Below are 26838 nucleotides of genomic sequence, written 5' to 3' on the forward strand. Positions count from 1 at the left end.
ATTACTCCTTGTCCTACCTTCACTGGACAGGGAGAAGGATTGATCCCCGTCCTCTTTATAACAGCCCCTACCGTATCTGAAGACTGTCATCAGGTCCCCTCTTGGTCTTTTCTCAAGACTAAAGGCTCAGGTTTTTTAACCTTTCCTCAGAGGTCAGGTCTTCTAAACCTTTTCTCATTTTTCTTGCTCTCCTCCGGACTCGCTCCAGTTTATCCACATCTTTCCTCGAGTGTGGCACTCAGAACTGGACACAGTCCTCCAGCTGTAGCCTCACCAGTGTCGATTACCTTCTATGTCTTGCATACAACATTCCTGTTAACACACCCCAGATCATAAGCCCTTTTCATGGCTGCATCACATTGCTGAGTCTCAGTCATTCCGTGGTCCACTGTAACCCCCAGCTCCTTAGCAGTACCACAACCTACCCAATTATTCCCCATGCTGGGGTTGTGCGTTTGCTTTTTCCTTCCTAAGGGATTTTGATGCAGAGGTCACGTTTTCAGGGTAAGTGTGAATTTTAATAAAATCTGGGATCCCCGCAGTGGCAGCTCTCATAGGCCCGGAACCCTGCTCCAAGCATCATAACCTGGCACCTGGGTTGCAATGCCACTCAGGCTTGGCGTGTCCACCTCTCCAAAGATGGGGGCTTTCCCCCCACTCCTCTGCCATGAGGTTTGCATGACAAAATCACAGCCTTAATTATTACATAACACACAGTCAAGTAGTAAAACATACCTAGAAAAGGACAAACACGTTTTAACCTGCACCATCAGTGAGACGCTGTGTCAGTCAGGGCTGCCTGAACTTATTTTCATTAAGGTAAACTGGCTTCTGCTTGATCTGCAGTCACTTCCAAGCAGTGATGCTCTCCCACAGAACAGCTAATACTGTCGCACTGATTGTAAGTCTGCTCTTTTTGTAGAGTTGTGCTGGGTTTTTAAAAAAAAAAAAAAACATCATCAAACCCTTCTGGGTCTTGCTTTGCTGGCCCAGGGATTATCCACCAGGATAATGCTCTGAACCTCCAGCCTTGCTTCTGATGAGATGTCTGCGAGCAGCTTCACTTAACAGACATACGCTGTGCTCCCTGGGGCAGTTTTAGTAAAAGCTTTTCCTTTAATAGTCAAAGAAGCTGCTATTCCTTATGTCCATTGCTTCTTTTACCTTGCTCCTCTTTGCAGCCCCTCCCCACACCCTGCAGGCTTAGAGGTCAAGAAGGGGCTAAAAAGCATCCTTAGATACCATCATCCTCATGGCATGATTGTGTCTCTCCCTAGCCTCAGCTAAATTCGCAGCAAACCCAGCCGGATCAGGGATCTACCTGTGTAAGCCTTTCTCCTGCTGCCCCCTCTCTTCAGATCCCAACCGCCCCCAGCTCCCCCAGGCCTGGCCCTTGCAGAGGAACCTGTGCTGGGTTTCAAAGCAAGGCACTTTTCTTGGCGTGTTTAAGGAGGGCTGAGGTGGGGAGAGGGAAGAGAGCCTCCCACCTCCCCCTCGGATCGCTGGGAAGGCACTGGTAAGAGGGGGAATTTTTTTTTTTGCAAGATCCCCCTCCCTATACAATGTCTTCCCCTGCTGGGGGGTCCAGGAGGAGGCTGGTAGGGCAGGGGGCGTGGGTGAGGGGGGAGGAGTTTAAGCACCACCCCAGAAGTGCTCTGCTGGGCGGTGAAATTGACACGTCCCCTCGGCTCTCCAGCCGCCGCTGGGGCTGGCTCTGGGGCGCGTGGCGGGTTTCTCGGGGGGCTGGAGAGCCCGGCGGGGGCGGCTGCTGAGCGGCGCTCCAGGGTTCCTCGCCCTGCCCGGGGAGGGAGGCTGGGACCAGCCGGGCTGCTCAGCAAGGAGCCGGGGGGGACCTGGCAGGCGGCTCCAGCGAGCGCCCGGCCCGTGGCTGGAAGATGTCCCCGGCAGGGGGGCGCAGCAGGCTCGTCTCCCTCCGCAGAGGTAAAGCGCTGGGGCGGGGGGTTCAGCCTCTGAGCTGCGCGGGGTGGGGGGGTTGCAAGCTTCACCTGGGGCTGGCACTGTAAGGGGGGAAGGAGGAGGTCTCCCTCCTGGACCCGGGCCCGATCGCAGGGACTGCTCAGCTCAAGCCAAGCCCCCAGGGTTACCCTGGGAGGGGGTGTTAACCGGCCGGGGGGGTGGTTACCCTGTGGAAAGCAGAGGGAAAGTCAGTAAGTGAGCAGAGGTGCGCGGCAGCTGATGCAAAGCGCTGTGTGTTTGCATAGAGCGCATAGGACTTTGTGAGTGTGTGTGTGTGTGTGTGTGGAGAGAGAGAGATGCGATTTAATCAATCTCCCTCTGTGTAGCACATGGGATTTAATCTGTGTGTGCGTGTTAGTGCATTGTACTTTTCATATATTTGTACACACACACACACACACACACTGTGTATTGGTTGCAGTGTCTTTTAGAAACACATTCGAATGCCAGAAATTGACCTATGGAGTAAGAGGTTGACAATTATGCAGCCTTTGCATAGTAAATGGTAAGGTTTCTATTCGTTATTAATTTAGCATTAACAACAAGGAGTCCTTGTGGCACCTTAGAGACTAACACATGTATTTGGGTATAAGCTTTTGTGGGCTACAGCGCACTTCATCGGATAGAAAATACAGAAGGAAGACAGATATACAGAGTATGTGAAAAGATGGGGGTTTCCTTTAACAATTTCACAGTTTAGCATTAACTCCCGTTCTTGCAGGCTAGCTGGAGGATAACCTTTTCCAAAGCAGGGGATGACTTGGGCTCCCAAGTCCCATTGCAAGTCATTAATCAATACTAGCGAACGTTACAGATTTAAAGGCAAAGGAGAGATTTTTTTAAAAAATCATGTGGACTAAAATGCTGTGCTTTGTAGGTGATGCCGGTGAGAGCTGTGGGAGAAAATTTGGGTTGCTCCTCCTTGCCATGAGCCGAAAGAATGATGCTGAGGGTCATCCCCAATCAGATGCAGGAGCAGCATCCTCTGTTTGTGGAGAATACGGAGCACGAGTATCCCACTCCGAAGTCACTCCCAGATCCATCCATGACTGAGGAACCCTCTGCGCCAGCTGAGCCAGACCTGCTGTCCTCCAACCTAACTAACTCTACAGACTGTGGAGAGGAGATCCTGCTCTATGGGGACACTGAGAAAATCGTGATTGGGACAGTGCTCTCCATCATCACCTTACTGACCATCGCTGGCAACGCCTTGGTCATCATCTCGGTGTGCATTGTCAAGAAGCTCCGGCAGCCCTCCAACTACCTGGTGATCTCCTTGGCAGCAGCCGATCTCTCCGTCGCCTTCGCGGTCATGCCCTTCGTGATCATTACGGATCTGGTGGGAGGGGAGTGGCTGTTTGGGAAGGTATTTTGCAATGTGTTCATCGCCATGGATGTTATGTGCTGCACCGCCTCCATCATGACCTTGTGTGTCATCAGCGTGGACAGGTAAGGATGCCCTGGCACCCCTATATGTAGTCATGCCAGCAGTGGGTAGGTGAAGGGCACTCAGCAAGTGCTGAGAATCTGTGTCAAGGTGGGTAAGTGTTGCCATCTCCATCCTACAGCTGGGGAAACTGAGGCACAGAGCGGCTAAGTCACTTGCTCAAGAGGAGTCAGTAGGGAAAGGACCACGGTCTCCTGCTGCTAGCCTCCTCCCAGGTAGCTCCCTAAAAGTGGGGGAGCCATTGGCACCCCAGCCATGGCCCCACCTCCTGTGCTGTCCCTTCTCCCCGAGCCTCCACCCTCGTGCTGACCCACCCCTGGGCCCCACCCCCACGCCACCTCTTCTCCCCCAAGACCCCACCCCCGATCACTTCTCTCTGCCCCCACTTCCGTTACTTGCCCTTATGGCAGGTAAAAAGTGGGAGGGTATAACCCTCCCAGTTTTAAAAGTGATGGGGACATGACCCCAGCCCCACCCCATTCTGGCCCCCCTGCCGCCACCTCTATCCAATGGACAAGAGTCACTTAACCTCTGTGCCCTAGTCCAACCAGGTGTGGAATAGTGTGAAAAAGCAGAAAGTTAATTGAAAATCTAGATGATGCATTTGAGCTGATTTTTTTCCTCAGCAAATAAGCAACAACATATATTCTAAAGTCCTCTTTGAATATTAACTGGCCACTCATGCTAATTTACCATTGTACCTGACTAACCAGTTTTGCTCAGCATTTCTAACACAGCAAACTGCCCTTATATTAAAAACAAAATGACTAGAAAAGCACTTATATAAATTGAAATCTTCATTAGTCCCAGCTTCAGTGTGTAAGTGTTGGGTTTTTGTGTGTGAAAACGCCAATTAATTAAAGGAAACACATTAAAATACAGAAGCCCACATTAAAGAAGGAAAAAAATCCATATCAAGGGTGTGAAAAAATAAAATGCAATAGTGGAATATATGAATTTTTGCTTTTCAGGGATTATCGACAAGTATGGTAGATCAAATGAAACAGAATTGCCTTTAAAACACACCCACTCTCTCTCTTTCATTAAATAAAGTGGACAAAATGGAATTTGAAAAATGTGTTTTTTAAAGCCACCGTTGCAAGGAGCAGTAGGGATCAAGATATGAAAGTGAAAAAGAACAGACCTCTTACTAAAATTAACAGCAATTGATTGCATCCATTAATTATGACCATCTGGGTCAAACTCATGGGTGGCGTAGGCAGGCACGAATCCAGAGCAAGCAATGAATGTGTGGAATTTGGCCTGCTCTCTTTCATCACTGATATATGAGCAGACACAGGATTTCAGGGAAATGTGGATTAATCTGGCCAGAAAGCATTTAAACCCAGAAAATGCAACAGGGCCAAATCCTGAGAAGGGCTGAGTGCCTGCAACAGCCATTGAAGTCAATGAGGAAGCAGTTGCTCAGGATTTGGGCAATGGTGATTATAGAGCAGATTGTGAGTTGCATCTGAGCTCTCTGCACGGCTCGGGTGTAGAGGGTGAAAGGTGCTCGTCCTATCCGCAGTGTAAAATAGAGCAACCTCGGGGCTACTCTAAATTACATTGGTTGTCAGAGGGGCCATTCTGGCAATTAGGTTCTCTTATGCACCAGCAGTCCCCTAGTTATTGTCCCTTTCTCTGAACTACTCTCTGCATAGATGCAGGGGGGAGGAGAGTGGGAAGTTGGTAAATGAGTTGCTGCAGCAGCTCTGCATCGCCTACGCAACTGGGAACAAGCTTTACTTATGTCATGGATGACGCAAAGCTGTCGTAATGCAGGGCAGCACCAGGCCCTATGATCCATCCATTGAGAAACTCCTGATGCCAAAATCAGTTGGTAAAAACAATCCACCCACCCGTTTCCCTCCACTCCTGCGCCTCGTCCACCTCCCCCCCAAATACATCCTCTCTTTCATCCTCTGCAAAAGTCAACCGCTGAGTCTCCTGGTATGGACTGAAACGAATCACTCATCTAGCCTTGATTGCTCTTTCCCTCATGCAAGGTAGGGAGCTGTGTTTTAGAACAAGAGAGTAGAAGAGAAGAAATAGCAGGTTGCTGATTTGGAGGCTGAAATACTGGGTGATGTTCTACACGATTTGACCTCCGAGCTTTCAGGCAGTTCAGCTCGGTGGCTGAGTAAAGAGCTGTGACAGTCACATGCGGCAGTTGAGCTAAGCTCTCTTGCCTCTCTCTTCCGAATGCTTAATCAGACGTACTGTACCATTAAGTTGCTGCCTGTTCACGATTATACTCCCCACCCCGTCGCTGCTAATTTGTAAATCACTGGATTTGGGAAATACGGAGAGAAGTGCAGGGGGCTAACGAACCAGGAAGCAATTCAAGGGGGAAAAACACACCAGGGGTTTAAATTATAACTGGAATGAGCAGCTCACCAGAGAATTGTATTCCTGCGAATAAGCCTCCCGTAGACGTGTATGACAACAGGCATGGGTCTCACTGCCCATGTGTCAGTGGGGTTTGTAATAAGGTCTATTTCATTATATCCATGAAACACAATTTTAATACATCTATGAACACAGTAACAGCCACCTGTGGGTGTGTGTGTCAAATGTTCCTTCTCTCCTCTGACTACCCCTTAACTGTTTGATAGCTCCGTCAGTTTCATCCTGAGCTCCTGCCCCTCCCCTGCGTGCAGGAATCAGGTGGGAGAGGGAAGACGTTGGTTACTTTTCCAGGCTCAGCTGACGTGAGTCTCCAAAACGCAACGCTGCTCGCCGCAGAGAGTGCAGATGTTCCCAAGTTGATTGTGCGTCTCCCTGGGCTCCCCCTCGGTGGTGCGGCTTGAATGTGCTGATAGGCTCTGCTAGGATCCTTTGCCTCAGCTCCTTCTAGATGGGAGGGGGGAAAACGTGATGGTGGAGAATACATGGTGGTGTTTCCCAAACGCCACCTGCCGGTGACACCAAAGGGAGATGTCGCTCACTGTATCTGGCTCAGAGAATTGTGGCCTGCCCCATCCGTCTCTGTGAGGGGTTAACCGGGAAGTGTGGCGATGGCACTGTTAACTATTTCATCCCTCATGTAAGAAAGGAGTGGGAGGGTCAGAGACTTGCACTATTCTTATGTCATTGGGCTTCTGAGTTAATCCCGTATGAATAGGGCAGTTCACACCTTCCCGATCTATTGCACCAGGCTCTCTGCAGACTCAGGTAGACCTTTCTGCATCACTTAGCCTTGCAAATGGGAACCAAGTGTTTCTTTTCAACCACAACAGCTAGAGACTTCCATTTTGGTTTAGATGACAAAGAAGTTAGCAAAATCAGGGAGGTGCTGGTGTACTGTATCACTGAGTACCGCTGGATCTGACTTCTCTCTTTGAGTGCCTTTAGTTTAAAATAACTGTGCCCGGTGCTCACTCACATACCATTGAAGGCTCGTACCCTAGTGGCTTGGTTTCCAGGCACTGCTCAATTAGGCTACTTTAGTTCCTGGGGAAATGGTCAGCAATTCCCCTGGCAGCCTCCTTCCTCTGTAGGTTGCCTTCTCTTTACAGATTATTTCATTAGCAATGAAGAGCAGCTGCTTTTGGTGGATCATGTCCACTGGGACCCATCTGACTTCTCTCTGGGGTTCTGGCTTCTCCTGGAACTCTCTTGTTCACTAACTAAATCTATGCTGCTTTCCGTGATGGGGCATGTCTGTGAAGGTCCATGAATGGGCTGTTTGGTTCACATCCAACTCTCTATTATATACAGAAATTCTTCAGTTCTAGTCCTAAATGCTGCGTTGCTGTGCACTGTTAGTCAGCTGCCCCACTCCTCCAAAGAGGTGGCTGCATTTCATGGATACATATAAGCTAACAAAACATGCAAAGGACTTTCAGATCCTTCAAGATGGAATGTGCTATAAAAATATAGGGTGGTATCATTGATTACTAATGCATACTTTTTTTTAAAAAAGCCTCTTGGGTGCAGCTGGTGGACATTTCTGTCCTGAAATTCTTTTTTGTATGGAACGTGTTTTTTTTCATTCAAACAGACTTTTCTTCAGGAAATGTCTATTTCCATTAAATTTGAGGAGTGGGTGAGGTCGTCACAAAACCCAAGAACCTGCAAAACCATGCATCTGAAGAAGTGAGGTTTTTACTCATGAAAGCTTATGCCCAAATAAATCTGTCTTGGCCTTTAAGATACCACCAGACTCCTTGTTGTTTTTGCAAATGTTTTGGTCGCCAAAAAAAACAAAAAAGAGTTTTGGCTTTTGGGATCTTAGACAAAAACTTAGGGAGGGGGATTTATTTTTTTACAAAAACATTTTTTTTCCCCAAAATTTTCATGGTGGGAAGAAAAAAAAAACCAATTTCCCAGCCTGCTTTCCTTTCTGGGTGTCCAGCAATTCTCACTGTGAAAAGAAAACCCCTGAGAGAGACGACATCTGAAACAGCTGCTTTCCGGGATTCCTTCTTACTACTTCCCCTGCTCTCAGTTCAGAGGATCCCTCTCTCCAGGTGGGCCTCTGTAGTTATTACATAAAGTCAGAAGATCTGTAGCAAACTGAGGGGCAATCTGGCTAATTCCTAATAATGGCTCAGAACAGCCTTGCTAATTTCAACATCTGTCTGCATCCCCCCAGAAATTGCAGCCTAATAATGTTAGCAATTAAGATAAGATTTTTTTGTAGCTGTGATTCCTAGGACAGTACCGATGACTTTTAAGCTATTTTGACTAAAAAGTCATGTTGTTTAGCACCCCAACCAGCCCTGTGCTGATCAAGCCTTCTCCATGGGAGGCAGGGTGGTCTTGTGGTGAAAGAGCTAGCCTGGGGTTCAATTCACTATCCTGTATGACCTGGGACAAGTCACTTTAATTGCTCAGTGCCCTGGTTTTCCCATCAGTAAGAGAGAATTAACATCATTTCCCTACCTATCAGAAGCGCTCTGAGGAAAAAAACATTAATGTTTATGAGATGCTCAGATATGGTATGGTAATAGAGACCATATAAGTACCTGCATAAAAGAAACTTTACAAATTTGTTTCTCTGTTTGTTCAGTCTCCAGGCATATGACCTGGTCTTTTAAATAGCTTTAAATCCTCAGTTAAATATTAAGTGGCTGTAATATAAAGGAAACTTAATCTTAATTCTGACCCAAACATTTACAGATACTTTCCACATCTACACCACTAATACATGTATATCTCAGACTAGGGAATCAGTCATGCATATGTTGAAATAATTCCAACGTATGTTTTGTAGGCAGACTCCAGTCTGTTCCTGAAATAGACAAGGTGAATTTTTACAAAATAAGACTCTTAATGAAGCTCTGGTTTCAACTTTAGCTCTGGAGTTTGAGACCCAGCGCCCCCACAACATGCACTATCGATAAATTCAAAAGGGCTTTTACTTCAAATACTCAATGGCTTTTCCTTGGGTAGCCTGTGCTGCTTGCACCATATTGCTAAATAAGCCTTTAGAATTATATTGACTTTTATTAAAGGAAAGAAATAGATTTTTTTGGAGGGGGTAAAAAAGAGAAACAAATTACCCCTTTTATTGGCCAGCAACAATATAAGCCAGACACTTGGGAATTTGGGACGCTAAGGACTGAATGTGAAGTTCGCTCCTATGCAGAGACACAGCCAAGGCATGTGTGATGAGTGCTGTCTCCCACTATGCACCCCTTTAAACAGTGCCTAGGCCTCGTTCTGACCCTCATTTCGAAGTGTTGAAATCCCCTCAAATGCACACAGACTCATGGGCATATATGTAAAGGCATCAACGACAATCTTGAATATGTCTGGATTTTCCTCCGCATATATACATGACGTGATAGGCTGAATGGGTAGTAACACTTCTAGGCCTTGTCTGCCCTTGTGGTGGCGCGTAGGCTATGTGTAGCTACACACGGCGGGGAAAGGCTCTGGCACTGGGACGCTATATGGCTAAAAATAGCAGTGTAGAGATGCTGCTTGGGCATGTAGAGAGGTGGGTGGGGAACGTACGTTCAGGCATGTTTATACTCTGCTCACCTAAGCAGTGCCTCGCTGTCTACAGTGCTAGGGAGGGATAGCTCAGTGGTTTGAGCATTGGCCTGCTTAAACCCAGGGTTGTGAGTTCAATCCTTGAAGGGACCATTTAGGGATCTGGGGCAAAAATCTGTCTGGGGATTGGTCCTGCTTTGAGCAGGGGGTTGGACTAGATGACCTCCTGAGGTCCCTCCAAGCCCTGATATTCTATTTAGACCCTTGCTAGCTGGATGTCCATGGCTTGTGCTCTGTACACCATAGTAAGTGTAGACCTATCAAAAGTTATGGTTACCTGGGGCTCAAGGGATAGACAAAGGGGAAACAAAGGCACAGTGGGGAAGTGGTTTGCTCAGGGTCAACCTAGCAGGCTAATGCTAGAGCTGGGACTAAACCCCAGTCTTTTGACTCCCAGTTCAGCATACTAGCTACTAGACCAGTGGTTCTCAAACTTTTTTTCCCCGCAGACCCACTTGAAAATTACTGAGGGTCTCGGCGGACCACTTCATGATCTTTCCAAATGTTGTTTGTACCATTAACCAACTATTGTAAAGCACTTTGGATAAAAGCACTATACAGAAAAAACCTTAATAATAATTAACTTCTTTGTTCTACAAGTAAAAGCACACAACTCATATTTTCATATCAGTATTTTTACCTTTCTAATGCGATGGATGTGTCCTCTCCCCACCACCGTGGCAGCCCCCGAGCTGGGGCTGGGAGGAGGGGAGTGTCTCCCCCTGTCACAGAAGCCAGGGAGCTGAGGCCAGGAAGGAGGGCCGTCTCTCCCCGGCAGCCACAACCCTGGAGCCAGGGCCATCCTTACCCATACACAAAGTACGTACGCAGCTGCGTACGTACGGCACCAGGAAATTGGGTGCCCCAAGTTTTACTTTATTTATAGGCATTGAAGTGAGTGTGTGAGAGAGAAGGAATAAGTGATGCTGGGGGAAAACAGGACAGGCAAACAAAGGCTTCTGTTGTGCCTGAAGATATTAATTATTGCACTTCATTGTTATGCAGATTGCTATCGACCTGACTAATGCAGTCTGAACAGTAACTCAAGAAGGCAGTCATCCCCGGAGAAGCCTGCAGCTTAGACAATACCTGAGGCCTGGGCACACTGGGGAGGGGTTCAAACTAAGCTACGCCACTTCGGCTACGTGGAAGTATCTTAGTTTGACTTACCTGGCTGTCCTCATGGCAGCGATTCGACTGCCATGGCTCCCCCGTCAACTCCGCTTACTCCTCCTGCCGAGGTGGAGTACCGGCGTCGATTCAGGGATCGATTTATCGCGTCCAGATGAGACACGATAAATCAATCCCCAATACATCAAACGCTACCCGCCAATCTGACGGGTAGTATAGACGTACCCTGAGAGACTGGTGTAAGTGGATTCATAGACCCAAAGGCCGGAAAGGACTATTGTGATTATCTGGTCAGACCTGTATAACACAAGCCATAGATCTTACCCAAAATAATTCCTAAAGCAGAGATATTAGAAAAACACCTGATCTTGATTTTAAAATGGTCAGGGATGGATAATCCATCACAACTGCGGTAAATTATTTCAGTGATTAATTACTCTCACTGTTAAAAATTTACACCTTATTTCTGGTCTGAACATGTCGATCTTCAACTGCCAGCCATTGGGTCATGTTATGCTGTTCTCAGATAGATTTAAGAGATCTTCATTAAATATTGGTTCCCCACATAGGTGCTTATAGACTGTAACCAAGTCACCCCTTCACCTTCCCTTTGTTAAGCTAAATAGACTGAGCTCCTTGAGTCTATGACCTTAAGACATGTTTTCTAAACCTTTAATCATTCTCGTGGCTCTTCTCTGAACCCTCTCCAATGTATCAACATCCTTCTTGAATTGTGGACATTACAGCTGGATAGTGTATTCCAGGAGTGGTCACCAAATACAGAGGCAAAAGAACCTCTCTACTCCTATTCGAGATTCCCTTGTTTATGCACCCAAGGATTTCATTCGCCTTTCTGACCACAGCGTTGCAGTGGGAGCTCATGTTCAGCTGATTACCCACTATGAGCTTCCAAATCTTTTTCAAAGTCCCTGTTTCCCAGGATAGAGTCCCTTGTTGTGTGAGTGTGGCCTATATTTTTGTTCCTAGATGTATACGTTTACATTTAGCCATATTAAAACACTTATTGATGGCTCTGCATTAGTGATCTGTCCTCTTCATTATTTACCAATCCCTGATTTTTGTGCCATCGGAAACTTTATCAGTGATTTATTTAGTTTTCTTATAGGTCACTTATCAAAATGTTAAATAGCATAGGGGAAAGAACCAATCCCTGTGGGACCCTACTAGAGACGTACCTACTTGATGGTTCCCCATTTAAAATTACATTTTGAGATCTATCAGTTAGCTAGTTTTTAATCCATTTAATATGTGCCATATTACTTTTATATTTTTCTAGTTTTTTAATCAAAATGTCATGTGATATCAAGTCAAATGCTTTAAATACATAACATTAACACTATTACCTTTATTAACCAATTTGTAATCTCATCAGAAAAAGATATCATGTTAGTTTGACAGAAGCTGTTGTCCATAAACTCATGTTTATTGGCCTCAATTAAATTACTCTCCTTTAATTCTTTATTAGTCAAGTCCCATAACAGCTGTTCCATTATCTTGCCTGGGATCAATGTCAGACTGACAGGCCTTTAATTACCTGAGTCACCCCATTTACCCTTTTAAAATATTGGCACAACATTAGCTATTTTCTTCAAGTCTTCTGCAACTTTCTCACTGTTCCAAGACTTAATGAAAATCAATATTAATGATCCAACAAGCTCCTCGGCCAGCTCTTTTAGAACTCTTGGATGTAAGTTATCCAGTTCTGCTGGTTTGAAAATGTCTAGCTTTAGTAGCTTCTATTTAACGTCTTCCTGAGATACTAATGAAAAGCAGCAAAGAATCCTGTGGCACCTTATAGACTAACAGACGTTTTGGAGCTTTCGTGGGTGAATACCCACTTCGTCAGATGCATCTGATGAAGGGGTATTCACCCACGAAAGCTCATGCTCCAAAACGTGTTAGTCTATAAGGTGCCACAGGATTCTTTGCTGCTTTTACAGATCCAGACTAACATGGCTACCCCTCTGATAGTGAAAAGGAAAGAGTGTTATCATCATCATATGATGACAGTACATCATCTTTCTTCCCCTTCCTCCCCCTTAAGTTGGCTCTGTTCCTTCCCTCCAGTGAAGGGTCACAGGGGAAAGTCTTTGAATGTGGCTCACCCACTCTCCAGCCAAGACAGCTCTTTGTCATTGCATTATGTCATGCAAAGGCTGAGGGAGTTACAGCCTATAACTGTGCTGTGGTGCCATCAGCAGTCTAATAGCACTCAGCTCTGTATCTCTCTTGAGTCAGAGACAAAGAGAGCTGCTTTCCAAGATCCTCGGCAGGGCTGTGTCTACACTTGATCCATGGCAGTACTGCCGCTGCACTGCTGTTTTGAATCCATATAGCAACTCACTACCATGAGGTGTTCTCCCCTCGCTGTAGTTAGTCCACCTCTGTGAGAGGTAGTAGCTGTCTATGCTGAGGGTTAACTGCATCACTCAGGGGTATGGATTTTTCACACTCCTGAGTGATGTAGCTGGGTCAACTTAACTTTTTAGAGTAGACCTGGCCTGGGATAAGGGAATGGATGAGAGCAAACGGGCTGAATCTCAGCACAGACCAGGTGGAGGCGATGCCAGTGGTTACAATGATACTTCTGTTGACATTGGGTTGTGCTCACTGGTTCTCAGTGAATCTCTTGCTAGAGCTCCCAGATTCTCAGGTAGCAGTGGTGGGCATCTGCAATTTGCTAGGTGGTTGTGACTACTGCTGGCTGAAAAAAATAATTCCATTTTCAAGAAAAAATTCCAAAGAAATTACCACTTTCATTTTGGGTTGAAACATTTTCTTTGTGGACTTTTGAGTTTATTTAAAAGGTTTTCTCGGGTATGGGGGAGGGAGGCTTGTTTTTCCCCCATGTTCTATCACTTCCCCTCCCCTCCCCTTTTTATTTCTGTGCTGCACTGGAAAAGGAAGAAATGTGAAGCCCCACAAACTTTATGAACAACAACAAAATTTTTATTTAAAATGTTGCAGTCAAAACCCCCTAAAATTTCACCCACTGTGAAAATTCTTTACAGACATTTTCCTTCTGGTGGGAAAAAACATTGTTCATCAAAAGATGAAATTTTTTTCTCCTGCTCTAGTGATGCCTTTTCCCCTCGGGTGGAAAGTTTGCCAAGATTGACAAAAGGAGCACCATCTATTTAGTGTATCAAAGAGAAGGTTAAGAGGTGACCTCATCTCGGGCTATGAATATGTACACAGCGAAGAGACGTCTGAGAGCAGATAGCTCTTTAATCTAACAGAAAAAAGCATAATAAGAGCCAGTGGCTGGAAACTGAAGTTAGACAAATACAGACTAGAAATAAGATTCACATTTTTAACAGTGATGGGTAATTATCTGCTGGAACAACATACCTAGGGATGTGGTGGGTTCTCCATCATGTGGCGTCTTTAAGTCGAAACTGGATGTCTTTCTAAAAAATCTGCTATAGCTCCAACAGAAGTTATGGGCTTGATGCAGAAATTATTGGGTGAGGCCAGTGGCCTGTGTTATGCAAGAGGGTCAGCCTAGATGATAATTATGGTCCCTTCAGCCCTTTAAACCTATGAATTCATCAATTACCCAGGCCGTTGCGAGCTCCCGGTTGGAACGTCTAAAATATGACTCGCGTGGGGATACCACATGGAAGCTACCTATCGCATAGAACAGAGTTTCCTGATTAGCCAGCAAGCATTGGCTTGCTTGATGCATATAGCACCAGTCCTCTGTGGGGTGCTCTTGCTTCAATTGTGTTTCTGGGCACAATTTAAGATGTTGGCATAGATCCATAGAATCCCTACAAGTTTTGGTTCCTTAGAGAATGCAGGCTAAGTTGAGAGGTGAGTGGTTAGGTGGTAGATGTTTCACATAGGTGTGTGGGGGCAGGGGCTAAAAGGTGGTGTAAAATAAAGGGCTTGTTTACACTACCGGCCAGATCGACGGGCAGCAATCGATCCAGTAGGGGTTGGCTTATCATATCTAGTGTAGACATGATAAATCAACCACCCATCGCTCTAGCGTAGACTGCGGTACTCCACCTCAGTGAGAAGCGCAAGGGGAATTGACGGGAGAGCGTCTTCCGTCGACACACCACAGTGAAGACAACGTGGTAAGTAGATCTAAGTATGTCGACTTCAGCTATGTTATTCACATAGCTGAAGTTGCATAACTTAGGTCGATCCGCCCCCCGCCCCACCATAGTGTAGACCAGCCCATGTAGGAAAGGCTAGTTAATCCTGCGCTTTCTTCCACTATCCTATTAATAGCATTTTCTGCCCCACCTCTTTTTTTCAATCCCTTGGCATATAAATCTCACCAGTACTCACCAGACTCTCTTACATTCACTTGCCAGATGTGGGCCTGCCCCTCTGTGACGGGTTGGATCATAGAATCCCCCTTGGGACTGCCATCTGATGTGTCAAGACTACCTCTGAGCCCGTTTTCCCTGCCAGCTTGAGACTCCAGCACCTCGCCCTGGTTAAGCCTGCTGCAAACACAGATCCAAGTCTGAACCACGTCCCGCACAAGCTGCAGGTTTAACTGAAAATGGCTTAAGAAGTGCTCCTGTCTCCAACACTCAGATACCTAGCTTCCAATGGGGTCCAAACCCAAAGAAATCCGTTTTACCCTGTATAAAGCTTATACAGGGTAAACTCATAAATTGTTCACCCTCTATAACACTGATAGAGAGAGATGCACAGCTGTTCCCCTAAGTATTAATACATACTCTGGGTTAATAAGTAAAAAGTGATTTTGTTAAATACAAAAGGTAGGATTTATGTAGTCCCAAGTAATAACAGGCAGAACAAAGTGAATTACCAAGCAAAATAAAATAAAACACACAAGTCTAAGCCTAATACAATAAAAAACTGAATGCAGGTAAATCTCACGCTCAGAGATGTTCTAATAAGCTTCTTAGATAGACTAGCCTCCTTTTAGTCTGGGCCCAGCAATCACTCACACCCCTGTAGTTAGCCCTTTGTTCCATTTTCTTTCAGGCATCCTTTGGGGTGGAGAGGCTATCTCTTGAGCCAGCTGAAGACAAAATGGAGGGGTTCCAGGGGCTTAAATAGACTTTTTCTTGTGGATGGAAACCCCTTTCCCTCTCCTATGCAAAATCCAGCTCCAAGATGGAGTTTTGGAGTCACATGGGCAAGTCACATGTCCATGCATGACTCAGTTCCCTACAGGCCGACGCCACATTCCCAGGAAAGCTCAGATGTGGATTGGCGTCTCTCAAAGTCCATTGTTAGCTTAAATGTTTCTCGATTGGGCACTTACTGCGAATAGTCTTTTCTCAAGGAGCTGACCATCTGCTTCACTGAGGCTACTTAAAATCAAACACGTATGCAGCCAGTATTCATAACTTTGAATATACAAATGATGTATGCATACAAATAGGATGAATATATCCAATAGATCATAATCTTAGCAGAGATATGTTACATGGTATATCTAGCATAAAACATATTCCAGTATGTCATATTTACACTCATAAGCATATTTCTATAAAGCATTATGGGGTGCAACATCACACACCCCTCCCCTGCACTGTGCTGAGAGTTGAGAGCTGGGGTGCTTTTGCCAGTCGTCTGTAGATTTGAACTTTGGGGGCCTGAAGGGATCTTAGTTCTGGAGATCTCTTCCATTGTGGGTTAGGCAAAGCCTGAGGGCTGAATTCTGCTCTCCGTGACACATGGGTACAATGCCGTAGGGTATGTCTACACTATGAAATTAGGTTGAATTTATAGAAGTCGATTTTTTAGAAATCGATTTTTTACAGTTGATTGTGTGTGTCCCCACCTAATACCATTAAGACCATTAACTCAGTGGAGTGCGTCCACAGTACCGAGGCTAGCATCAACTTCCAGAGCATTGCACTGTGGGTAGCTATCCCACAGTTCCTGCAGGCTCTGCCACCCTTTAGAATTTCTGGGTTGAGATCACAGTGCCTGATGGGTCAAAAACATTGTCACGGGTGGTTCTGGGTACATGTCGTCAGACCCCCCTCCCTCTCTCCGTTCCACCGTGAAAGCAATGGCAAACAATCATTTCTCACCTTCTTTCCTGGGTTACCCATGTAGACTCCATACCATGGCAAGCAAGGAGCCCACTCAGCTTACCGTCACCGTATGTCTCCTGCGTGCTGGCAGATGTGGTACTGCATTGCTACACAGCAGCAGCTCATTGCCTTGTAGCAGCAGACAGTGCATTATGATTGGTAGCCATCATTGTTGTCTCCTGGGTGCTTTTTGAGCCAACCTCAGTGAGGTGGGTTGGGGAGCCTGGGCAGACATGGGTGCTCCTGGCAGACCTCATGAGGGCTGTCAGGGGAGCCTGGACATAAATGAGAGTGACTCCAGGTCATTCTCTTTTTAACTTTCGGAGATTCAGCCCTGCCTGCAGTCGTACTGCACCATCTTCTGGCGAGCAGCCAGGAGACGACAATGGCTAGCAGTCGTACTGCACCGTCTGCTGCCAGCCTAAGATGTATAAGAGAGATGGAGTGGATAAAAACAAGAAAGAGACCAGATTTGTTTTGTATTCATTTGCTCCCTCCTCCCTCCCTCCGTGAAATAAACAGCAGACAATAATTTTGATGAGGTCTGTCAGGGGCACCTTGAAATGTTTAATGGAGATTCAGTCCTGCCTGGGCTAGTTGGAGGAGGGCTAGCTCAATGGTTTGAGCATTGGCCTACTAAACCCAGGGTTGTGAGTTCAATCCTTAAGGAGGCCCTTCTTTGTGACAGTTGTGTGTGTTTCTCCTTGATGCAAACCCACCCTCTTTGTTGATTTAATTCCCTGTAAGCCATGTAGTCAGTCAACCCTCCCTTGGCACTGTTGCAGGCCTATTATAGTCTCTGTCCTTCATGCCCTTGGAGATTTTTTCAAATGTTTGGGCATTTCATTTTTGGAACAGAGTTCTGATAGCACAGATTCCTCTTCCCATACAGTGATCAGATCCCATACCTCCCATTCGGTCCATGCTGGAGCACTTTTGCAATTCTGACCCTCCATCATGGTCACCTCTGCTGATGAGATCTGCACTCACCTGCAGATTGCCATGCTGGTCAAACAAGAAATGAGATTCAAGAGTTCATGGGCCTTTTCCTTTCTACCTGGCCAGTGCATCTGAGCTGAGAGTGCTATCCAGAGCAGTCACAATGGAGCACTCTGGGATAGCTTCCGGAGGCCAATACCGTTGAATTGCGACCACACTACCTCACACTACGCCAAATTCAACCCGGCAAGGTCGATATCAGCGCTAATCCCCTTTCAGGGTAGGAGTGCAGAAATCAATTTTAAGAGCCCTATAAGTCGAAAAAAACAGCTTTGTCATGTGGACGAGTGCAGGGTTAAATCGATGTAAAGTTGCTAAATTTGACCAAAACTTGTAGTGTAGACCAGGGTGTTGACTTCACTTAGCATTATTTCTGATTTACATTGCTGTAATGAAAGAGCAGAATTTGGCCCTGTGTCTGATGACTTTCTAGTCATTTTTCACGTGGGTTTTTGCTTGCTGGGGTGATTAGATGGTCTGAATAGCTGTGATTAGAGCTGGTTGAAAATTGTCCATGAAAAAAAGTTCAGTGGAAAATTGGGGTTTTGATTAAATGAAATTTTTTACAAAGTCTTGATTTCCAGCTGAGTCAGAAATCGAACTACAGTTTCCATGATGCACCTTGTCAATGTGATTCTTATGTACATCATGGTGAATACTCTGGTGAAAGGTTGAAAGTGTAGTCCAACTAGGGAGCCTGGCCTATAGAGGAGAAGTGAGCGCACGAGACACCCAGAGTACAACTCCCATAAGGTATTGCACTGGCATTTCTGAACTGACAGTTTGGGATTTGGGCTGAAATATTTTGATTTTTTTTTCCCCGCAAAGCTGGAATTTTGCATGGAAAATCTCAACAAACATGGAAGAATTTTCCTTTTGGGGCAAAATATACCATAGGGGAGCAAAAAAAACATTTTCCAACCAATTCTCCTTATGACTGAGGTGACACTTACAATAGCATTTCTGTAAACGTATGACAACCTTCACCTTCCTGTGAACCGAAAAGCAAACCTGACCAGCTTTGAAACTGTTTTGCAGGTACTTGGGGATCACACGGCCGCTGACATACCCCGTGAGACAAAACGGGAAACTAATGGCCAAGATGGTGTTCATAGTTTGGCTTCTTTCTGCCTCCATAACTCTTCCTCCGCTCTTTGGCTGGGCCAAGAACGTCAATATTGAAAGGGTCTGCCTCATCAGCCAGGACTTCGGATACACTGTCTACTCCACTGGGGTCGCCTTTTACATTCCCATGACAGTCATGCTCATCATGTACAGCCGGATCTACAAAGCCGCCAAGGTCAGTGCAGAGAAACACCGGTTCATGAACTTCCCCAGACACCAGGAGCAGGAGGGGGTGTACTGCATGGACGTCAGCATCCGAGGCCATCACAGCTCCAAACGCAGCAAAGCAGTGGAGGAGTGTGCCACCTTGTCCAAACTGCTGAGGCAAGATCGAAAGAACATTTCCATCTTCAAAAGGGAGCAGAAAGCAGCCAGGACCCTCGGCATTATTGTGGGGGCCTTTACCTTTTGCTGGTTTCCCTTCTTCCTGATGTCCACAGCCCGGCCTTTCATTTGTGGCATCCAGTGCAGCTGCATGCCTCTGCGGCTGGAGCGGACTCTGCTGTGGCTGGGTTACACCAACTCCCTTATCAACCCATTGATCTATGCTTTCTTCAACCGTGATCTAAGGACTACTTTTTGGAACCTTCTGCGATGCAGGTACAGGAACATCAATAGGAGGCTGTCGGCAGCCAGCATGCATGAGGCCTTGAAAGTCACTGAAAGACATGAGGGCATCTTGTAAATCTCCAAGAAGGCCACGTTCCTTAGCCTAAAGCAAGTGCTGCGTGCCTAATTAAAGAACTCCTGCCCATCCATCTAGCCTACTGCAGGGTTCCTTTTTCAGTTGCCTGTCAGGCATGGCAAATATGTGCATTTTTGTTCCTCCGCCAGAGCTAACCATCGCCAAAATTGCACAAATGCTTGTCGCCCAAGAGATGCTCAAGCTTTGAGTAGCTGAGGGCCACACCTACAGGAGAAGAGATCATAGCCCTTCCTTTTTCATCTTTGATAGGGAGAGGCAGCCCATGGAGACGCAGTTCACGCCAGTGTTTGGTGCATGAGAAGGCAAGTCAGGATCTCCTGGGTTCTCTTCCAAGCTCTGCCACTGACTGACTGTGTGACCTTGGGCCAGTTATTTATGGCTCCGTGCCTCTGTTTCCCAATCTGTAAAAACAAGAATACTACTCACCTTCGTAAAAGGCTTTGACATCTGCGGAGGGGGAAAGCACTATGGATCATCTCATAGGCTGCATTTCCATAGCAAACAAGAGAGCAGCTACAGACTGCATTATAGATGTCAATGGAATGCATTGGAAGCCCTACACTTTGCATCCCTGCTTATAAACTGTTGCAACTGGCTTGGTTCCATTGTACACTCTCAAGCCAATTCTCAGTTTGCATGGCAGGAAACCATACCAATGACCCTATTCTGCAAGCCCTTGTTGTTACAGTACCTGAAACTGGCATGCTTAAAAATAACAATGCAAAACCTTGTTTAACAGCCTATTTATATCAGAGAAGTGAGGAGCAAGTAAAGACTGCTGTATTTACTGGGATATATTATAGAGTTCATTCACAGCCAAGTGATGTGTTTTCCTAATTTTGTGGCTAATTGATTAATCAAGGCAGTACATAAAAGCACGCTTTTGTCAACAAGAGACAAAAATGTATTATTTCACTGACTGCTATTCAGTGCTGCTCTATAATGTATGGCAAACGGGAAAAATATCATACTGAACAATGTGTCATTCTTTTTAAAAGTTTCTTTATTTCAATCTAGATTTTTTTTTTACGTAGTAAGACTTTTGGTGCATTTTTTTCCACCCTTTGACGTAGCTGTATTTGACTCTGATCCCAGAAGTCAATAGAAAGAACATCCACTGATTTCCCTGGGCTTTGGATCAGGTCCCCTTGTGAATTTAAAATTATTCCTGTCAAGGCTGCAGAAGAGATTGTACTAACACAAGGGGGGTCATGGTCTCTTCTTTCACAGGGATTTCCTTTAAGCCCTACAAAAAGGCAAGGCTGGAGTATGAAATAAAGGAGCTCCTATTACTTTGAGAGACAGAAAATAATTTCAACAATTCCCGTAAGTCAAGATGAGTTTCCTTAAGGCTCATTGCCATCCTAGCCGTTAAGTCAATGGAAGTATAGTCAATGAACCTGATGGATCATTGTAGCACATGATCTGCTCTGAACACGACAGGCATTCACAACTGGGCTTAGAAGGATCTTTCAGAAAGTACCCACAAAATACAATGAATGATATCCTGGCCTGACTGAAATCAGTGGGAATTTTTCACTGACCCGGGGGGGGGGGCACAGTGTGAGTGTGAGTAAGAGAGAAGTCCTCCCCCAACCCAATACCAGCTGGACATTCCATGTCCAGCCTCTAGCATTGGCTGATAATTATTTAGAAACTGAGGGCTCCCAAAGTGGGCTAGTAAGCAGGCCCAGTCCCTTCCCCAAGAACAAACAGTCCACAATGACAAAGGTGGATGAAGGACAGAGGAGACACAATATATAAATGAAGCCATGTGGATATTGACAGGCAGGTGGCTAATTAGTTACACGTGTGTGTTTCTTTTAACATCAAATGCACTGTGCTCCCTGCTCATCAACCACTCTCCACAATTTGGGCCACTTATCTTTTTGCTTCCCCTGGTCCCCCATGCATCCTTACATGTCTTACCCCTTCCCTCCAGCAGTTCACTCTCAAGATACATACCTGAAATAGCTACATAGATGACTTACTGATGTAAGATGTGAAAGTGCCCCTGTGATGGGCACCAAAGGCAGGCCAAGATCCAGCTCTTTTGTAGCTGTTCTGGAGTTTTAAAAAGACAAGGGATCCTCTTTCATTGTAGAGCCGCATGGTACATCACCTTGACCAGTGGTTCTCAAACTTTGTACTGGTGACCGGTTTCACATAGCAAACGTCTGAGTGCCGCCTCCCCCCCCTCCAATTAAAACCCCTTTTTTATACACCTCTGCCTCAATATAACCACCCTCCCCTCCCCGGAGCACTGCTTTACCGTGTTATATCCAAATTTGTGTTATATCAGGGTAGAGGTGTATATTTAACACTATTATAAATGCTGGAAGCAAAGCAGGGTTTGGGGTGGAGGCTGACAGCTCGCGACCCCCATGTAATAACCTCACGACCCCCTGAGAGGTCCTGACCCCCAGTTTGAAAACCCCTGATCTTGACTGTTAAGCAGATGTGCTGGCTGGGTTGTGTGTTGGGTCCAGTGGTGTTTTATGGTACAGTAGGGTGTATAGTATAATATGTGGATGTGGCCAGGCCCTCAGCCCAACTGTGTGCTTGGCTTAGAATATATGGCTGGGTAAAAACACAGCCTCACTCCGAGGTTTTACAATCTCATCCAGACAAGGACAGTTCAATCCACACACACCCAATGCTATAATTTGGCAGCAAACTCCGAACAGAAAAATAAATGTGATGTAACTGACTGTTGTTTTCTGTTCTGCTTTCCACCTGAATCTTGTGCACACGTTATATTTTCCTCACCTTACAAATCGTCTCTGAAAACATCTTGCTTTTGCCACATGTTTCTTCCAGAGAGACAGGGCAAGAATTCATTAGGCTGGGGATTCTGCATGGTCTCCACACTGACAGGAGTGGGAGGTATTCCCTTCATCGCTCTTCCCAGCACTTCCAGTTTCACACCATTGATTCTAGGACACGAGGAATTTTAGAGAGGCAGAGTGGGCTGTGACTGCCCAGTCGGGAATTGGTTGCAATATCAGTGATGCCAACACACCAATTCTGGAAGAAAATAAAGAGTCATGGAATTTTCAGTGACCATAAATATTCAGGTTCCTGGTTTTGTGTCTTACCCCAGGGATGATTCCACCAGCCAGTGAAGTGATGCAACAATTTTAACACAGAGTCCATTATTATTAGTTATTTTTATTATGATAGCACTAAGCAGTCCTAGTCATGGATCAGGCCTGTATTGGGCGAGGTGTGGTAAAAACCCAGAACAGATGGTCCCTGCCCCGTAGAGCTCCTGAGAACAAAGAAATCACTGGTCAGCATGATAGTCAGCGGTCTCAGCACACCAGCAGCTTAACTCTCGTCATTAAAAATATTGCCTTGGTCATGAGCCACTCCCTGATTCATTCACCCCTCAAAATCCATCAGTTCCAGATGCTCCCCAGTCCATAAATCCTTGTTCCATGTAACCCCGTCTCAAGCCGTTTCCCCTTCTCCAGCACCTCCTGGGAGATCCTCTAGGGGTCAGCACAACCTGGCAGCAGTGCCCTCTGGTTATGGGGGGGTGGGTCAGGTGTGACTCTCGTCTCCTGTGGTGATGAGCTGAATGGGAATTCCCTTCTGCTCTAGAAGTCGGTTAGGGTGACCAGATGTCCCTATTTTATAGGAACAGTCCTGATATTTGGGGCTTTGTCTTATATAGGCTCCTATTACTCCCTTCCAGTAGGTCCACTGAAGGTTTCTCCTAGCTCGTGTGGGGCAGAAGGTCTGCCCTGGATGCAAGGGAGGGTAGTTGGAAGAGTTACAAGTCTCTAGCGAGTGTAGGTGAACAGGGCCGCCTGCAAGCCCCTTCCCAGAACCAGCTCAGCTCGCAGGCTCTGGTAGAGACCGGCAGGCTGCCAGCTTCCTAACTGTATAATAGCAGCTTGGCCCTGGCTCTCTCCAGCACTTGTGCTGTTGGAGTAGGGAGACCAGATGTCCCGATTTTATAGGGACAGTCCCAATTTTTGGGTCTTATATAGGCTCCTATTACCCACCACCCCGTCCCGATTTTTCACACTTGCTGTCTGGTCTCCCTATGTTGGAGAAATGGCAGTAGGGTGGCGGGTGGGAGAGGATGGGGTGTACCCCTAGTGGCTCTGGGGTACGTGACATTCAGATACAATCATAATGCATGGAACGGTCCGTACATGTCTGTCTCTCTCACACACACACACTCACTCTGCTGCTTTGGTTAGGTGCCTATATTCAGGAAGTGATTAATTAGTGAAATAGCAGGGTCCTCACCCAAGGGCAAGAGCCTAGTCACTCTTCGCCACAGGCTGCTTAGCTGTTGGCTTTCAGATTCACTTAGCGCTTCTCTGCTCACAGCTGGAGTAGTGCCGCAAACACAAACAGGGTTGGTAATTATAGTCTTTATGCAGGCGTCTTCAGTAGGCATTGCTTATAGGCAGGAAAATGAAGAGATCAGCTAACAAGAACCTATTTGAGATGAGGCCTTGATGCTAATCTGAAAGAAACCAGCAGGAGGCCACACCGGAGGGGTCCAATGTCTTCTGATCTCCTATCCAGGCGTTCTTTGGATTACAGCAAGTGATTCTGCAGAGCTGGCCCGGGTTTTTTATTTGATCTCTGTTACCTGCAGCTGTAACTCCCTTGTTAGCATGTTCTATATGTGCCCACTGCACCGAGGAGATGAGTCTGTTACAGACTGTGCTACAGAGCTAGGATCTTTCACTGGTGCTGTAGTCTTGGGTCTCTAGCTGGAAGAATTCCTAGTTTGATCCCTGGTGTCAACCAGATTTGTATTACTGTAGCAGGTAGGAGCCCCAGTCAGAGACCAGGACCCCAATGTGCTAAATACCCATTTCCACTAGAGCAGGGCAAATACTGGAGTCTTTCTGGGTCACTGGCGATTCCAAAATATCAAGGGGTGAGGGGAAATCATTTGGCTTGAATCAAAACCAACCTGTTTTGCAATTTTCAGCAAAGCAAGAAAAAGTTGAAAAAAAAATGTTTCAACACAAAGCAAAAACGCTTCATTTTGCTTTTTTCAGCATTTTTTATGTTTTTGAACCACATGGAAGGAAATTTCAAAACAGCCATTTTGCCTCGAAAAGGCTGAATTTTGGGGGGATTTTTTTTCCCAAGAAAGAATTCAGTAAAATATTTCAGAGTGTCCAGATCTGCATTCCCCCCATCCCCTCAAAATGTCTCCAAACATTAGCTGCCATGTTTTCTTGCAGATGTTAATTTAGCACTCATGCTTCCTGGCCAAAGTGCCCTAGACAAGTGGGACTAGCATGACCATGTGCAAAATGGGTTGTATTTTACCCATGGGTTGTGTTCAGGGCCTGTCCCAGTTACTTCTGCCTTTAAAGCAGTCTTGTCCTGGTTCTGCTAAGCCCCTGCGGCCCCCGTGAGGACCCCTTGTTGAACTCCCCTCAGTCAGCACCAAGCCGCCAGCCAGTCCTCCTCAAGTCACAAGGGGAAGGGGAAGGAGCGGGAGGCATAGAATCCTACAGTCATAGAATATCAGGGTTGGAAGGGACCTCAGGAGATCATCTAGTCCAACCTCCTGCTCATGCAGGACCAATCCCCAACTAATGTGCATTTCTTCTCTTGCAAATCTTTTTGTAAACCCTTTGTTTCCCCACCATTATCACCACCCCTCTGGCAGCTGTACTGGTCATTCTCTTTGAAATACCCAACTCACTCTAAGCAGAACAATCACTTAGTGGGTTTTTTTGGTAAAAGTTTGCCCTTTCCAGAGCAGCTGCACTTCAATGAATCACTAGCATCTTCACTGCCAAGTGACTCGCAATAGGGGGTTTTTTCACTCCAAATTTCTCTTGGGCCACAAGCCAGCTGCTCATCTTTGGACCTTCTTATAAAAAACGGCCTCGCTGCTTGGCTAACATAGTGCTGATCTTTCACAGTATTTTATCAGATGCTGTCCTTCACTTCGAGCATGGTACAGAGAGGCCCAGTTGGTTTTGGCTAACACAAGGTTATGCAGCCATTTGGGCCATTTTTCTTTCAATGGTATTACTTGAAACTGAACTTAAGGGCTACTGCTTTTGACAGTCACTCCAAGATGCAAAAGGGGCAAACTAAGACATTCAACACACATTAAAAGACACAGCTGGTCTGACATCACTGCATGCACACATGGCTCTGTTAACACAGTTTTATTATGTACCACATCACAGGGTCTTTATTTACCTTTGAAATATGTCACATTTTTAAATGCTGCTTTGCATTATTAACATCCAGATTTTGTTGGTGTTTTGCCTACAGCAGCCTAGAACACAGCTGGGACCAGACCTCACATCTCCAACAGGGTAGGATCATAGAATATAAGGGTTGGAAGGGACCTGAAGAGGTTACGTAATCCAACCCCCTGCTCAAAGCAGGGCCAATCCCCAGACAGATTTTTTGCCCCAGATCCCTAAATGGCCCCTTCAAGGATTGAACTACCCAAACCCTCAATTTAGCAAGCTAATGCTCAAACCACTGAGCTATCCCTCCTTGGGCTGTCCCTTATCCACAAAACCATCCAGCCTCCTGTGATTAGGTTAAGTTTAGAGAAAATGAAAGATATGTACGCAAAGAAATGAACAGCTTGTCCACACACAAGCTAGCACCTAGCGATTAGTTGAGCCCATGAAAATGTGAGTCCTTACCTTCTATGTAAAGCACTTTGAGATCTAGTCTTAAAAACTGGATGAAACAAAATAAGAATGAACTTACAAATGGGTCACATTCCTTTCCTTGCCAAAAACCTGAGCCCTGCAACACAAGCTGGGCCATCCATGCATTTGGTCTGAATAACTACTGCGATGCTATTTCTTGCCTGGCTTGAAATGTCCCACAGCAATCAAATCAAGCACACAGTTTCTAGGCTGGGAAGTTGGCAGACTGGTTACTGGAACAAGGGGAAAATGGCACATGTTGCTGCTGTGGAGAATGACGCAGATGAGCATTTCTGTGCTGACCTCTCCCAGAGGGTGGAGACAGAAAGCAGTATTGAAAGCAGAGGACTGGGAGCCTAGAGTCCTCAAGACCAGATTCATCCACCATAGGACATGAGTAACTCCCATTCCTCCAAAGGAAGTTATGTTGTCTCAATGGGTAGCGATCAATGGTTCCATGTCTAGTTGGCAGCTGTATCAAACGGAGTGCCCCAAGGGTCGGTCCTGGGGCTGGTTTTGTTCAATATCTTCATTAATGATCTGGAGGATGGCGTGGACTGCACTCTCAGCAAGTTTGCAGATGACACTAAACTGGGAGGAGAGGTAGATATGCTGGAGGGATAGGATACAGAGGGACCTAGACAAATTAGAGTATTGGGCCAAAAGAAACCTGATGAGGTTCAACAAGGACAGGTGCAGAGTCCTGCACTTAGGACAGAA

General features: G+C 46.0%; 1 protein-coding gene across 2 annotated transcripts; it reads left to right on the forward strand.

Moving 5' to 3' along the window:
* Positions 1–1818: 1818 nt before the first annotated feature.
* On the forward strand, positions 1819–20573 carry LOC115652874 (5-hydroxytryptamine receptor 7-like). 2 transcript variants are annotated; one of them, XM_030565486.1, is made up of 3 exons: positions 1819–1941; positions 2855–3426; positions 18655–20573. In XM_030565486.1, the coding sequence occupies exons 2-3, from the start codon at positions 2918–2920 to the stop codon at positions 19424–19426; spliced, it is 1281 nt and encodes a 426-aa protein (XP_030421346.1). In that variant the 5' UTR covers positions 1819–1941; positions 2855–2917; the 3' UTR covers positions 19427–20573. The 2 variants fall into 2 exon arrangements, with proteins under 2 accessions (XP_030421346.1, XP_030421347.1); XM_030565487.1 differs by lacking the exon at positions 1819–1941 and adding an exon at positions 2406–2482.
* The last annotated feature ends 6265 nt before the right edge of the window (positions 20574–26838 follow it).

This window comes from Gopherus evgoodei, chromosome 5 (assembly GCF_007399415.2).
Source record: "Gopherus evgoodei ecotype Sinaloan lineage chromosome 5, rGopEvg1_v1.p, whole genome shotgun sequence".
In the NCBI taxonomy this organism is placed as follows: domain Eukaryota; kingdom Metazoa; phylum Chordata; order Testudines; family Testudinidae; genus Gopherus; species Gopherus evgoodei.